We start from the raw sequence: 15,621 nt of genomic DNA on the forward strand, positions 1-15,621 counted from the left end.
ATCTCTCACTTCAGTACACTTCAGTACCCGATCGTTCGAACAATGGAGACAGTAACGCTCACCGCACACATACACAGCGCGCCCCTATTGCCATAAACGCGGAACGTCACTGCTTTATAGCGGACCTTGATTTGATTTACATTATAGCGCGCGAAAACGGAAACTATATTATAGTGGGTCTGTGCGTACCAAGGAAAGCCTGGAGATTCGTAACCTGCGCGATAGAAACGCTCCATCAAAATGCCTCTGCCCCCACATTGCTTGTATCACGGATGGTACTTCTTTTCGTACTACTTTCTGATAAACATGCAATTTAATTCCAGCGACTAGCGGTGTGGATGTGTCCATCCAACCGGATAGTCCACTTCCTCCGGACAGGGAGAGCTTCGTCGCCGCGGATAAACGAGTGGGCGGCATGAAAAAGGGCCGAAGTAAAGCTTTTTCGGCAATTTAACCTTCCACAGATAAACCAGCGATATGTGCGAAACAAATAACACTTGAAGCTGAAAAACAACCCTGCGTAAAAGAACCGTCTATTGAAACTTGTTGAAGTGAAAACGAACAAACGCGTCGAGGATCCTAGAATGAAATTCATATATTTGGAAGTGCACTGAAAAAATTCGCTAATGTTCACATTTTTACATTGTTTATAGTTGATTGAAATAACGCAAATGACAATCAATGATGGCCAACAATTTGCATTTGATAAACGTGAGGCCCGCCCGAACTGAAACAGGTTGCAAGGTAATAATTGCACCGCTATCCATCGATCCGCCACATCCATCAATAATGAACTACAACGACGTTCAGTACAGCATTACAGCAGCCGTACACCTTTTCTCGCAATGATAAATCAATTCAAGTCAATTTGCAACCTGTTTTGTTTGATGTCAATTTATTAAGTTTTTCTTGTAACATAGCGATATACATTAATCTGCAAACATGTTTTCAATTACCAAATTACTTACTATTTCAAATTCTTCATTTCTAATGGGCACTTTTGTTTCGATTAGCAAATCTACATCCCAAACGCTTCGGGATAGACAGACAATAGACTTACCAAATCGGTTCGGGGTGATAAAGTAAGCTACTCTATTCAGTTAATAATAAGTTATTATTGTTACTTTGTATTATTGTTACTTTGATAAGGCAGCTTTCCATATTAAATTAATATCAAACATTAAGGCACTTAGATGAGTTGCTTCGTATATCGGGCCGAAGTTGGAGTGGTTCAAAACTTCGACTAGGATTTGTCAGAACTCATCGTCAGACTTCACTTTGCACAGCAACAGTAACAATTATGTAACCAATAAAATGAGAAATAAATGAAAATTACACATTTTTGTCATTTTTCGCTGGTTCCTTCAATACCGTTTTCCGCCTGCAGCAATTGTCCTTTAAAAGTTGATGGCAACAATGAGGAAGCACATAGTTCATTTGTTATTCTTCTTCATCAAGTTTTAAATTAAATTTAAATTAAAAAAAAATAAAACTTCTGAACACACTACAGCTGTATTAATTTTGTTAATGGGATTTCGATGAGGCTCACAAAAACATTCGAGTTCTGATTGACTAGTTCATAAAGGTGTCAATAAGGTGAAAGTCGTTATGAATACTAGTTGTTAAACGAACAATATTACAACTTTACACACAGACACGCTCACACATACAACTTATATCCCTTGGCACACGACTAATCTCTTCGTTCCCTATTTCTCTTTTTCTTTTTGCTTTTCGTAGGAATTTCGGTCTAACACTAAAGTAAAAAAAAATTGCTGAATGCACTATGTATATGTAAAATAAAAAATCAGTTGATCATCTCTATGATTGTCCAATCAATCAATCATAAATCACTTTAACGAGCGTGAACTTTTACTCTAACGCACGTTTAGAGCGTTGCTGTGAGAAATTAACGTATGTGGAGATTCAATTTATCGATCAAATAGTAGACGGAAAGATTCAGTTAGATTCGGGGGCAACAGGACCCATTTACCCCCTCCCCTCGCAAATTATGCTGTAACGGAAGACAACACCAGAACGAAACAGTTTCAATATCAATCACATTCCGCCAGGCGTTTTGGCCAAAAACAATTTTACAGGTGCTCGTCGCCGTGATAGTTACCGTTTCGATTGAGGGGTTGCCGTTCCGACGAATCCGTAGGACGGTTTCGTTCGAAAAATCCGCACTGAACATAGAGAAGAAGAAAAACATGGGTAAAAAGTTGCGTTAATATCTCAGGGCTTTCGAATCGGTGATCGTTGCTAAAAATGTTTGAAAATGACCACTTACCTTCGACAGTAGGTAGATCAGCAGCAGCAGAATGAGCGTTCCGGCGCACGCCGCTAGCACCACGATCCACAGTGGCACCACGTCCGGTTTGACCGTTGGTTCCGGCACGGCCAGAACCTGTATTTCGTGCGTTTTGATCGGTTTCTCCTTTGGCTGCCCAATGTACGGCAGCTTCGTGACCCGCGCCACATTCATCGTCGAAAAGTGCAATGGAGTCGACGACGATAGCTGGTGGAGTGTGTGCGCCACCACCCTAGTCCGGAGCGCGATGAACGCGACATCCTTGTTGCCGATCGGGCCTGCCACACAGTATATCAGGGCACAGCGGGTCGCGTGACACTTGAGTGCTTCATCGAGCGCTTGATCCGAACTACGAGCTCCGGCATCTGCCATCGGTCCATCAGCCTGCCGACGCTGGCGATCAAATCTTTGGTAGTGGCGAAACTTTTGTTCAACATTTTCGTGTCCCTGATTGAGATGCTGCTTGCCGAGATGCGGTAAAGTGGTACCGGTGTGAGCAGACGGGTGTCCTCCTGAACGGTGCAAATCTACCCCGTCCTCGTACGACTCCTCGCTTCGGTCATACGAATCGTAATCCTCCTCTTCGACGCTGACGCCACCGGCACCGAAGTAGGTGTTGCTGCTCTGGGCGTACGTTCCGTTCGACGCGAGTGAATGACCGGACGATTGTTGCGTACCAGATCCCCATTGTTGTTGTAGCTTGTTACTACTACTGCTGCTGCTACTGCTGCTGCTGCTGCTGCTGCTGCTGCTGGTGCTGCTGCTGCTACTGGTACTACGGTTGCTATTGCTGATGGAGCTGCTACTGTACTCCGTTCGGAACTTGTTCTCAACTCGCCCTAATCCATGGTCCACCATATTGTAATCACTGTGGCCATCAAGATGCAGAAAATCCGTCACCAGCCCTGATCGTGCCTCGGTGTCACCATCCTGTTGGCTCATCATTCGACGCCGGCTACCCAGTGTATCGCCACCCTTCGCACCGAAGCGTTCCTCTTTCGTAATGCTAGTGGTGACCGAATCCGTTTCAAATCCGTTGGAAAGACCGTTTTCGTTGACAGTGGAACTCTCACTGCGGTACTCTCCGCTACCGGACGTGGCTTGCAGTCGTCGGCCATCATCCGTACGGTAAATAGTGCGATTACGGGATGTATAGTAAACACTCGAGCTGCTGTCGTTGCCAGGATGCACGAAATGTCCGCCGCTTGCGGCTGCATCGTAGCGAACGCCTACCTCGAAACCCCGATCGGCCGCAGTTGGCCGTTGCCCAGAAGCCTGACCTTGTTGTTGATGGACGAAACTCGTTTGCTGCTGCCGTTCATGCGACGACAGTTTTGTTCCCGTGTCTGTTCCAGTTCCGTAGCGCGTCTCACTGCCTGATGTTACGCGGGAATGCTGGCCACCTTGGGAGGATACCGAACCCGCAACGGTGCCGGTACGTTCCGCAGCCGGATACTCCGACTCGAAGCGTCTGTCTTTCGCCTCGACAACTCTCTCCCGAGCGCCCCACGACGAAGAGAACGCCTTGGACGATGAACTGCCCGTGGTTGCCAGCGTTGATCTGTTAGAGGTGGAGGAGAACGAAATCGACGGGCTGCTCGCGTCTGTGCCTGCGTTGTTGATTCGCGCTAGACGCGCCGTACCGGCGGCAGTAGAGGAGTAGCTCATCCCCGAGACACCCACTTTGTCGAGAAAACTTTTCCGTGCCAGTACACTGTCTAGCGCTAGGTTGAGCGGATTGACATTCTGAGTCGGCTGGCACTGTATGTTACCGTGCGTTTCCGGTTGGTTAAGCAGATACATCAGCGGTACCCCGTCCATCGTCTCGTACGGCCAGAGCACGAAAAACTCCGCCTCGTCAATCGTGGATGGACCTTCGTTGCGGATCTCGTAGATGTGCACAACCTGTGGACCAATTTCACGCTCGTTCACCGCCTCCGTCAGCGCCCGGTACTCGGTGTAGTTGTAGAGAAACTCGTCCGGCAGCGAAACTCCCGAAAGTGCGAGACTCGTCTTGATGGAGATGCCGATGCTTTTGCGCACGATGTTGTCGTGCTGGCTTCCGCCCAGCTCCGGGTTCGTCGAGTTGGCCTCCAGATAGAAGTCGTAGCTCGGCGCCATACCGACCGCGAACGATGGTGCGAGAATGACTTTAAAGTTCACCACCTTGCCGCTCGCGAGCGGATTGCCGATGTCACACTTCAACGTGCCATTGTTGGCGAACGAGGGCGCCGTGCAGAGCACGGGAACATCCTTTACCTCACCCAGCTTGTCGACGCGCCTGAAGTCCAAGCCGGGCGGCACAACCATGTAGAAGCCAGCCTCGAACGCATCCTCGCCCCGGTTGGTGATCAGCGCCTCGACCGAGAGCAGATTGTTCGAACCGAGCAAATACTCGTCGACTGCCTTAATGTCTAGCCGCAGGTCAGGAATGCACACATTGTCTGGGCCGCAGTTTTTCTGTATGTTGATCGAATCCTTCTGCACCGTTCCGCGATTCTGGTCCAGCACGGGCTCGATACCGATGCGAGGTTTGCGCACCCGTTGGCCACCGCCCTTCTCGCGCAAACTGTACCGCATCTCCACCTCGAGCGGCGTAATCTTGTCGCGCACGTTCTCGCCAATGTAAACCCGCTCGCTGCGGCACTCCAACTTCCCCCGGTACAGACGCATCGATTGGTTGCGTGTGTTGCGGCCCTCCTCGTTGAGGAAGAACATCCGCGGGCTGCGCTGCTTGCGCGCATCCAGCGTCCAGCCAATCTCGATGTCGAGCACGGGCGGCACATTGATGCCGTTGTACTTTAGGCACGAGTTGACGACCGTGCACGGCACTTGCTTCAGCGTGCGCTCCAGCGTGCAGTTGCGCTCGTCGAGCGAAATCAGCTTGTTTTCCGTTTCGAACAGCGTGCTCGCTTCCATCGTCGCGACCGGTCGCGACCGAAACACGAGCGCCTTGTCCGTCTGGTACGCACCGACCACCAGGTCCGGGTACTGGTTGCCATCGAGATCGATGCCACCGGCGAGCGAGTAGCCGAACGTGCTGAGACGGGGCACACTCCACGACATGTCTTCCGCCTGCAGGACTTGCGATGCCTTCGCCAGCGTACCGTGTCGGGAGCCGTAAAATATGTACACCGCTCCACGGCCGGTAGCGCCATCGTACGGTGCGCCGACCGCGAAATCGCCGTAGCCGTCGAGATTGATGTCGGCCAGCGAGCATACTGACAGTCCGAACCGTGCCCGGCTCGTGCTGCCGTCGCGTGTCTCCAACTCACTGAAGCGCGCTGGGCCCCCTCCATGGTACATGATATACACCCGGCCCGTCTCGTACTTGCCCTCGTTGTTCGGCTCCGTGTGCATCGGGGCGCCGATTATGAGATCATCTAGGCCATCCCCGTCCACGTCGACGGCGGCGAGCGAGTAGCCGAAGTACGCACCGATTTGTTCTCCCGTTATGTTCTGCTGGTTCGTCATGTTCCACGCGTAGATCAGCACCTTCCCGAGCAAGCCGGCTCCGCGCGGCTTGCCTACCGCCACGCCCTGCGTACCGTCACCATTGAAGTCGCCAGTGGTCGTCGAGTAGCCGAGGTAGCTATCGTCTTCGTTCTTCTTGTCCTCGAGCGTGTTGTAGACCTTATCTTTCGGGTTGTTCAAACTGAACGAGTAGATTTGCCCTGGACGCCATTGGGTGGTCGGTGGCCGGTGATTATGGTGGATCGGTAGATGGAAAACATAAGCGAAACGTTAGTCATCGACAAAAGTTGCATTCCACCTCCTCCCCTTCATCCCAGCTTCCTTCTACTGTTCTCCCTCCCGTGCTTCTTTCCCTTCCCCTTTTCCCGTGTTCGTTTTACAAAAGCTGCCCAGTTAGTCAGATCATCGCTGCGTGGCGTCACAGTTCGAGGTTCAGGAGAACGTGAACACGCACGACGCAAAACCATGCTGTAGCCTGTTGTTGTGTGAAGCGACCTAGAATTATCTACTCGTGAAAGAGATGATGGCGATGAACGAGTCCTTTTTGGCTTTTGTTCGCTACTCCTATCGCACTCCTCCGCTATCCGGGAGCGGAAGATATGTAAATTGGCGGACTACAGACCATTACCCAGCACAATGTGTTGAAGATGATAGCGTTCGATAATATCTACAGCCCGAAGATAATGACCTATTTACACAGGACATAGTCATGTTTATGTCTTAAATTAATAGATCACTGTAAATGGTAACTGTGTAAAAGTAAGCCAATGGCAAGAATGATTTGACGCATCAACAAGACATGGAGGAAGCAGAAAAATGTGTGGTTTGATGATACTCGTTAGTAGAACAAAACTTTCGCATGGGCTGTCAAGGGTTCTGATGCAAATATTGTACGATGCATACGACCTTCCTTGCACCCCTGTTTTACTTCGCTGTTGGTGTGTTTAATAGTGCTCATGTTCACACGTCACTGTGTGTTTCATAAGTTCACTATTTCAACAAAATAAAGCACCAAAAATTACGATAGCAGAAGCAACACACAGTAGAGTAGTACGCAATTCGACCAAGTAAACACAAGTAAATTGCTCTGTAATGTCTAGATAGCACTCCAGCTCACTAGTTATGCCCCCTTTTAAGTCACAACTATTTTAACTTATGTAGGCCACACTTGTTACCGTATCGTTAATACTGGCCGGTGTCTTGAATTCAAACATATATGAACAAACCCACTTAAGAAAAACGATTCACAAACTTTTGGGAATGTGAAAACATTTTTTCACGCTAAGCAAACTGTACATACAGAGCGGAGAATGGATAAAACAAATTCAACGTACTACTGAAAAACAAATGCTTGGATTGTTAAAACGGTAATACAGTGTGTTAGAATATGGTCAGAGAAGCTTTGAGGGAATGGCACCGTACAAATGTTGAATCTTATCACATGAATGTTTCTTTACATTTTTTACAATTACATTACATTTTACATATTTTTCTAAACAAATAAAGCTGCATTTAGCGCTTTGTTAAAATACAAAACTTTCCTCGTTTGTAGAGGAGTTTGAATGCACCAGCTAACGGGTCTTCCACATATTACAACTGATTTCTGACCAACGATATATGCATCGTTAGTCCAATTACGTACAACGATACAGCAATTCTGTGTCTGTGAGCGTGGTTTGAATTAGGCAACAGATTTCGGCCAAAGAAGCATGCGTCATTTTAAATACCCACAGTTATCGATACAACTTGGATGACAATGAATCCAACATGTTAATGCTGTAGATTGTAGTGGAATGAGCACTAAGCAGAGCCAAATAAAAATTAAGAGATAATACAGATAGGAACTAATGTTTTAAATTTGAAAAAATATAATTTAAAAATAAAAAAATGGAACTGAGAAGAACCATAATGTCTTTTTCAAGGTTACCTCCTTCGCCAAAGTGAGCATACCGCGGGGGTTTATAAGGCAACACAACGTCAGTGTTAATGGAGTACATTTGTCCTGAAATCATTCAAAAATTCGTGTACTCATGGGGTACTAAGAGGATACAATTATGGCGCAGGGTTGAGAGTGCGGGAGCCAATAGGGCAGGGAAGATACAGGAAGAGATGGTTTGTGGTACGAAACTACGGTACAGAGTTCAGCTATTCGGCCAATCAGATTTTCGCCATTTTCGATGGCGGGATATTGAGAAGATTGGGCTACGAATGTTTCTTCCAATAATAACGCTGCTGGAATGACTGTTTCGAGCTGTTTGTTGTGCGAGTTACGGATACGTATCAGGGAGAAATTTGTAAAACGTTCGTACCCATGTACGACACAGCACAGCACATTGAATCGACGAGGAGTAACAACACCGGACGACGTAATTATCAATACAAATTCACGCACGCGTGTCGCAAGAAGGGAACAAATTAAGTAAATGAAGTAAACACAGAGGAAAACGAAACTAGCGACAATTTTAGAAATAACGTTCAAAAGATGCGATGCGCGCCAAATCGAGCAAAACATGCAGACACAACAAGGTAGGGGTGGTGGTTTCTATAAGCTGCCACAATATGCACTACAGAAGAAAAACAACAACTCGGGACTCTAATTTCTAATGCGGAAAAGACGGTGGAAAAACAAATCAAAACAAAACAAAGGCAAATCAACCATACACTCTACTCAAAAAAAAAACGGGAGAGCCAACAAAACGTCGTCGATCGACAGTTATTCTAGCAGAGTGAGTAGCAACGGTTCTGGTGGTATGCGATGATGATATAGGAAAAATAAAAAAAAACCGGTAGAACAATAGATTTCTACACTAACTGATTGGGCGTACAACACTAGACAACACTTGAGCTACTATTTGATCGAGTGATGATATACACATTTGTTCCGTTCAACCGTTCAAAATTGTTGTTGTATCGTTTTCATCGACGAAGAAGAAAACAGAAAAGTTGACGAACGTGTACAAAACATGTTGCACAACTACGTCGCGCACACTGTCGTAGTATGTATGGAACAACAAGAAAATAAAGGTGATGCTGAAAGATGTACGAGAAAACAAAAGTTTGAAAGTAAATACCTTGCCAGTAGTAGCTGCCTGGAGCACCAATAAAAACGCGTGTTCCATCCTGGAGAAAAGAATTGTGGCAGTTATTTTAGTCGTCCTTATGGTGCCTTACGGGCTCGTGTAACCTATATACTACACTCACTTTTGTCAGCGCAGCGCTAAAACCTGCTTGGCACGAACCTTGACGATGGTAACCCCAGTACGCTGAAAGTTGATACATGTCAGATGTCGGTTTGGTTACGGTGACAAGTGTAAGGTTGGTCGAATTAGTTGACAGACCGCGTTGTCGGACGGAGTAACAAAAGGTACTTACCGGTTCGGCAAGGAGAGTACTCTTGAAACTCGCGCATATTGTTTTTCGCTATGTAGCAGGTCCCGATCGGTTCCACACGTTCCGCTTTCCTCGGTTGCAACTGATGAAAAACATAACGTGGAGCACAGGCCTGGCGAAAATTAAAATCTCTGTGAGTACGGCATACGTTTGGAGATTTAGCACTCTGCACCCACTAGCTTACCACCAACGGACCGTCAACGCCAGCGCTAGCTACCGTTGCTCCAAACCACTGATTCGACTTTGTGTCGATCTGTTCGTTTTTATCGTTGAAAGTGTTTCCTGCAAACGGAAAAATAAAACAATTATTTGCCGAAAAAATCGATTATGATGGTTGGCAATATATAAAATATACGGATGTTTTTCTTTATATTTTAACAAACACATCGGGGAGCTCAAATAAAAATAAATGGAATACAAAACCGAACCGAATAATGGTAATGTTCCGCACATCATCAGCACACAAGCCGTAAAGCACCCATGGCGTAAACGAGGTAATGTAATGTATAACTCATATACATACACATAACAACACTAATGGTCTTTGATGGGAAAAAAGAAAATCATGAACAGGATGTAACACAACCCCCACCCAGCACGTAATCTATCTTCAATTGCCACCCACCTTTAAATGTCAGAAAACACTTTTCCAGACCTGCTTCGGTAGAAAAGAACGAAACGAGGAAAGGAAACAGTTTCTTACATTGATAGGTAACGCAGAGGTTAACTTCCTACCGTGCAAATGTTTGAACTTTCCGGCTTGCTGCACACTAGAGATTGATTCTGTCTAGAAGCATCAGAGTACTATTCTAAACGACAAAGAACGTAACAGAAAAAGATAGCCATCGGTGTAATAGTAGACCAAAAAATAAACGATGATAGAAAGAAAATTTACTGGATACCCTTAGTTTCCCCTTTTCATTTTAGTTATTCCCCCAGTATATTACGAAAGCGAAAGCTTTGTCAAAATTACTGAAAAGCAGTGTTGGCTTGCGTTCATTCATTGTAAGTGAAGATATTGTTTTCCTAATCAACTACGAACTAATAAAGCAAACTATTGAGAGCTAAAACTCATATATTGTATTATACACATCGTTGCAAGTGTGTGCGAACTCGAACACGTAATAATGAACTGTTGGTAAGAAAAAAAGGATTACTTGCCATACAGATCGAACTGCACATTCGTTATGTTGGATGTAACATTACGAGGGGCTTGCATCTGTATAATCGAGGGACTTTCTGTAAGATGCAAAAAGCACCATCTATTACCATGAACACTAACTAAATTGTCTGATCACTTTTGTATTAAAATTATCGTTGGCAACATATTTTACATATTGTATAACCCGGGTAGCCCGGGCACCGCGAGCAGTGGAGGGTCCTCTCGGTTGCCACCCAGGACCGCTCAGCGGAAGAGTCAAAAGAAGAAGCAGAATTAACTTCTGCTTTCTGTGGTGACATGTTTTAGGACATGTCTCATTTACCCCGCTCGTCGCGGATGGTGTTAATCGTTCACCAAAGACACGAGACTAGAAGTCGCAAAGACGCGTGTAACGCCCGAAGCCCAAACTAGCGACGTGAAACGTGACTTCCGGTCGGGTTGTTTGAAATCGGAAACCCCGCCCAAAATGGCTACAACTTCTTCTTTCGCATAGCGTATTCCCTCAACCTCGCGCTGTAGGGAAAATGTATACTTGCACCCAGAAAGGTTTACTAGTTGTCGGCGCAGAGACAATACTCACCTTTGGTGTCGAAGGGCACCGAGAAGCAACGATGGTCGTCGTAAATATCGCATCGATAAACGACGCCTCCTTCGATCACGTCCGGTTGCGTGGTATTGGCCATCGGAGCACCCACGATTACCCTGTGCGAAAGGAAGAACATGAGAACATGAGAAAGACAAATATTTATGTATATCCTAGTGTGCTAGTGTGATGCTGAAACCAGTAAATCGCGCAATGATTCGTTGTCCTCTATCCGAAGGGGTATTTATTTATATCTATTGAGCCATAATAAAAAAAACTATCCAGCGTCATTAAATGAAGCTGGATACCATAAAACCGTTAAACGGGAGTTGTAAAACGATGACATCAAAAACTGCAACTCGAATGCGGTAGCCAGAAGTTTCGCAACTGGACACATGACGGCATCCTACGCGATCAAGCAGGATGTTCGGATTTCGGGTGCAGAAATGCGATACGACACAAGCGCGCGCGCCGTTCATGCGACAGTGTCCAGAGCGGTATTGAAGAAAATTAATGAAGAAAGTTAAGTGGCGCACAGCACGCAGTAAAGTTTAACGGCTGCTCGCTAACTGCTATGCTATGCACAGAACTGCTAAGCGACAGCTGCTAGCTGGCAAACTATCGGCTTGTTATAGCGAACCAGAGCGTGTGTTTTACAATTTCGCAGGAATTTTTTTACGATTTTTTTTTTACGATGGAAACAGCAAGCGTAGCGAAAGTAGCTTCTTGTGCGCGAAACTGTAAATTCGTCACAGCGTGGCGTGTTCGTCGGTCGGTCGGTTCCGGATGCCTTGGTGTGCTGGTGGTGGTGGGTAGCACTCCGTACCATTGGCCTACAATTAGTGGTAATGTCATTAACGGACGAAGCGGGCGAACAGATCAAACATAATGTCGCCGACGGAGTCCATCTCGACGTCGTACCCGGCCCGGAATCCAATAGTTAATTAACGAGAATAAAAATCGCCCCCAGATAACCTGAGCACGATTGTGACACGCGTCCGCATTGAATTAGAGCCATGCCAAAGCCGCCCTCTCGTCTGGGCAGGGCAGACTGAAGCGAGTGAAACTTTTGCCACGCCAGTCCACCCTCCAGTTTTATTCTCAGTAGCCCAACTTTAGCAAAGTAACAAGCAAAATATTACCAACTGCGCTGACTGTTGCCTCTTATTTGCAGGGCATCTATTTTTGAGCTGGATTCTATTTTCATTCCAACACATGGGAAGAACGGAGGGAGGCATACGCATAGTTTCCTGTTTGAATACTCGAGTAACCGTCGAACCGTCGTTGGTAAGCGTCCGTTATCACCCACGGAGGCGCACGTCTGGAGTCGTGAAGAAGTGAAGAAGCCCACGCACCCTGAGAATTGGAACCTATCGATGAGGCGTGCGTTGAGTGAGTCCAAAACGCGCATAATGTCGCCGTGTGGCTGTGTGTGTGCGGGTGCGCTTGACAAACGGGCACCATATGTTTTCCCAATATGCAACCTACCGGGCTGCAGTCGGCGGTCCCATGCGGGAAGGGGCATTTTTGGTGAATACATTAACGAAGCACCGAGACACCGAGAAGCCCGCGGGAAGAATACCCCCTGCCGCCTTACCGAGGGCACCATATGTCCACCATACGCCGGGATCAGCGTGCGTACACTGCAATTAACAGCGCCGCACACACACTGCGACGCTGCGTCCCACGAGTCTCCCACAGTGTGCAGTAGGTCAAACACATTCCCAGTAGGTGCTGGCCAATTATGCTTGGAAAGGGTTTCGCATGCTTGCATGCGCGAGATGCGCCCCAACCAGTTACACTGCAGTTACCTACCAGCTTCTATTTTGTTCGCGGTGCAGTGCCACGCTGAAGCCGAACATCGAGTTCGGCTCGCCCTCCTGCAGGATGAAGTTGATCGTGTCAAGGTTGAATGCTGAGGCTTGTCGGTTGCTGTCGATCCACAGCAGCAGCAGCAGCGCGCAGCACGCGAGCAGCTGAACGGCGGCTGCAGCCTTGCTTCGCATTTTTCTTCGGGTGCGCGCGTATATGCGTTGGTTCGCGCGAGGAAGCCGGGGAGATTGGTGGGTGGTGGGGAGGGGGAGGGGATAGTGCTAACAAATCGTTCACTGTCGACGACACTCAGTTTCGGTGCAGCATTAGCGGGCCAGCTCGCAGGCGCAGGCGCTGTGGAAAGAGGAAACGGAAATTAATGTTGCAGTTTCCATATGATCCGTTGTCGTCAATAGGAGCAACTTTGACTCTCTCCCTCCCCCCTTCTGAGATGTCCTTTTGAAAGGAACGTTATGTAATCGAGTTTGCTCGCTTGGAACGCGCGAAAACAAACGGCCGTCGCCGTAGGTCATAGCACAGAGCGGGTGTCCACGCAGCCATGCCGCACCCACGCAGCAGTGTCCACACACCACGGTACGCCAGGCACCAGGTTGGGGCGCTTCGCGGATCGCGCGTTCCACTCTTTGTGCGGTCCTCCCTCAGGAATAAGGTGACATTTTCGCCTCCTGCTCAGGTTCTCGCGCGCATCATCGCGGGTGAATCATCACACCAGTCACACGGCACGGCCCGGCACTCACACAGCCACACACCTGCACGCGGTTCACGCAATTGTTCGATATCTTCTAAAAATAGACGAAATCATTTGCGCGGCCGCTTCACCAACAAAACCATCTTTCCCACCAGCGACGGGTGCCCAAATAAGGCTTTCCGCAGCCAGCACCACGGTTTTGCATCGTTTCCGCCACCACGAGCACATCTTCCAGGAAAATAACTGCACTTGCTGACCATCTGTTCTGGCGCGGGCCGTAACGGGGCGACACAGACAGGCTCCACCCGCGGTGTGTGGTGTTGTTGGAGCGATCGGAAGTTGTTGCAGTTGTAGGTGACAAATTAAACGGCCAGCGCGCGGTTTTTCGATCCCAACGGCACGACACAACGACGACAGTACGAGACCACAGATCAGACCACAGAAAAACCAAAAAAAACAGAACGATTTTCTGCTGCCGCCCTCTGCATGACCACACTATCTGCACGCACACACTCGCACGCTGCGATGGAGATTCGCCGCCCCAACGCGGGCCCCTCCGGGGAGCATACACAACAGCACAAGGCACATCGCGCCGCACTGCTTCATTCCCATTTTAGTATATGCTTACCAAGCGCTTACGTACACTAACGTCAGCATACAGAGGGCAGCAACGGCGGATTGCGGGGTCCCGCCGAAACCGACCAGGTTGAAAGGGCGGAATTCAACGGAAAACCCGACGAACAAAGTACGTTCGCAACTCTCTTTAAGTATGTGCTAGTCAGACATCCCGGAACCGGAACGGGTCGGCAACGAGTTCGACACCACTAAAGCTGAATCGGAAAATATTGAATCGACTTGCGCGGCGAAAATCAACCCTCTTCAATACGTCGACGAACGTATACGCATCCGCGCGCTTGAATTTTTGAAATGTAACAAACAACAACTCGTTCGCTGAGAACTAGTCTCTGTACTTTCTGACCGCCTGACTAACTTTTGGATCTGACCCTGCGTTCCCTGGCCCTGTTTTTTGCCTTCCCGGTCTCTTTTCTCTCTGTTTCTCCATTCTTTCCCTCTCTCTCTCTCTCTCTCTCTCGTTTCTCTGCACTCTCTCTCTCTGAGGTTTCGTCCCGAAGCGAGATTAAGCGTTGTAAGCGTTTTTGCGTTCGCGGTCTCTGTGCGCTCTCACTTCTCATTCTCACTCTACTCACTTTGGCGGTACCGTTTTCTCACTCCGCCCGCGCAGCCATTCGAACCTAGAGGGCGCCTGCATCCATTCTATTCGGAGGAAAACCGTGTACTAAATGTACTTCGAAACTTCGACAGCTTAGATACGTTAGGACAATTAAAGTGTGTTTGAAATGTGCCAATGTTTTCTTTTCCGAAGGAACGAGACTAACTGTTTTGTTGGACTCCAGAGTTGTACGAGTCCTAATCAGTCTTTTATGGATTTCATAAGGTTGGGGAAAAAGTAATCCATTATTTTCTCGGTAGATGACTTTAGTGATCGATATCTTGTGAAGTATCGATCGTACAGTTTCAAGTTTACTGTTTCTTTCACTGTTTATTGTTTGTTGCATTCGTTTGTGAGTTACCGCGTGTTAACAGTGGAAGTCAGTAAAGAGAAAGTTGGATATATTTTACACGGTGGCAACGTGAAAGTGATACCCTTAAATTATGTCATAAAAAAAAATTCTCTTTTCTAGCTGTTTTAATAACATGTTACAGTAGTAAACTTACAATGTATTTAGTTCAATTCAAATTTTTCACCTTTGTGTTTGATTACGGCCCGAAGTCGCTTTTCGGAAGCATCGCATGCCGCACGCACGACTTCGTTAGGCATTTCATCCCAGATTTTGACTGAATGGTTCTTAAAAGTTTCCAAACTCATATGCTTTACGTTGTTTAAGTTTCTTGGCATGTATCCCGAGATATTAAAGTCGAGTGGGTTCAAATCGGAAAACGATGAGGGCCATTCAGAGGAACTGATGAAACATGGCAAACTTTGTTTGCACCATTTCTGAACAACCAATGCTTTGTGAATAGGTGCTGAATCCTGTTTAAAGCAAACATCTTCATCTCCAAAAAGTTCCTTGATAAAAGGAAGCAAATGGCTTCTGTTATCGATTTGCAAGTTGTACTGCTTGTTGATTTTCACGACCCGATCGATGAATAACAGTGGT

At 47.3% G+C, this 15,621-nt stretch overlaps 1 protein-coding gene across 1 annotated transcript; it reads right to left on the bottom strand.

Annotated features, from left to right (window-relative positions):
• Positions 1 to 884: 884 nt before the first annotated feature.
• On the bottom strand, positions 885 to 12,926 carry LOC131213464 (integrin alpha-PS2). The gene is made up of 10 exons (XM_058207505.1): positions 12,736 to 12,926; positions 10,918 to 11,039; positions 9,360 to 9,457; positions 9,158 to 9,287; positions 8,987 to 9,048; positions 8,857 to 8,905; positions 7,713 to 7,787; positions 2,291 to 5,985; positions 2,123 to 2,186; positions 885 to 2,014 (listed from the first exon to the last, which is right to left on the bottom strand). The coding sequence occupies exons 1-10, from the start codon at positions 12,924 to 12,926 to the stop codon at positions 2,010 to 2,012; spliced, it is 4,491 nt and encodes a 1,496-aa protein (XP_058063488.1). The 3' UTR covers positions 885 to 2,009.
• Positions 12,927 to 15,621: the final 2,695 nt, after the last annotated feature.

This window comes from Anopheles bellator, chromosome X, assembly GCF_943735745.2.
Source record: "Anopheles bellator chromosome X, idAnoBellAS_SP24_06.2, whole genome shotgun sequence".
NCBI lineage: Eukaryota > Metazoa > Arthropoda > Insecta > Diptera > Culicidae > Anopheles > Anopheles bellator.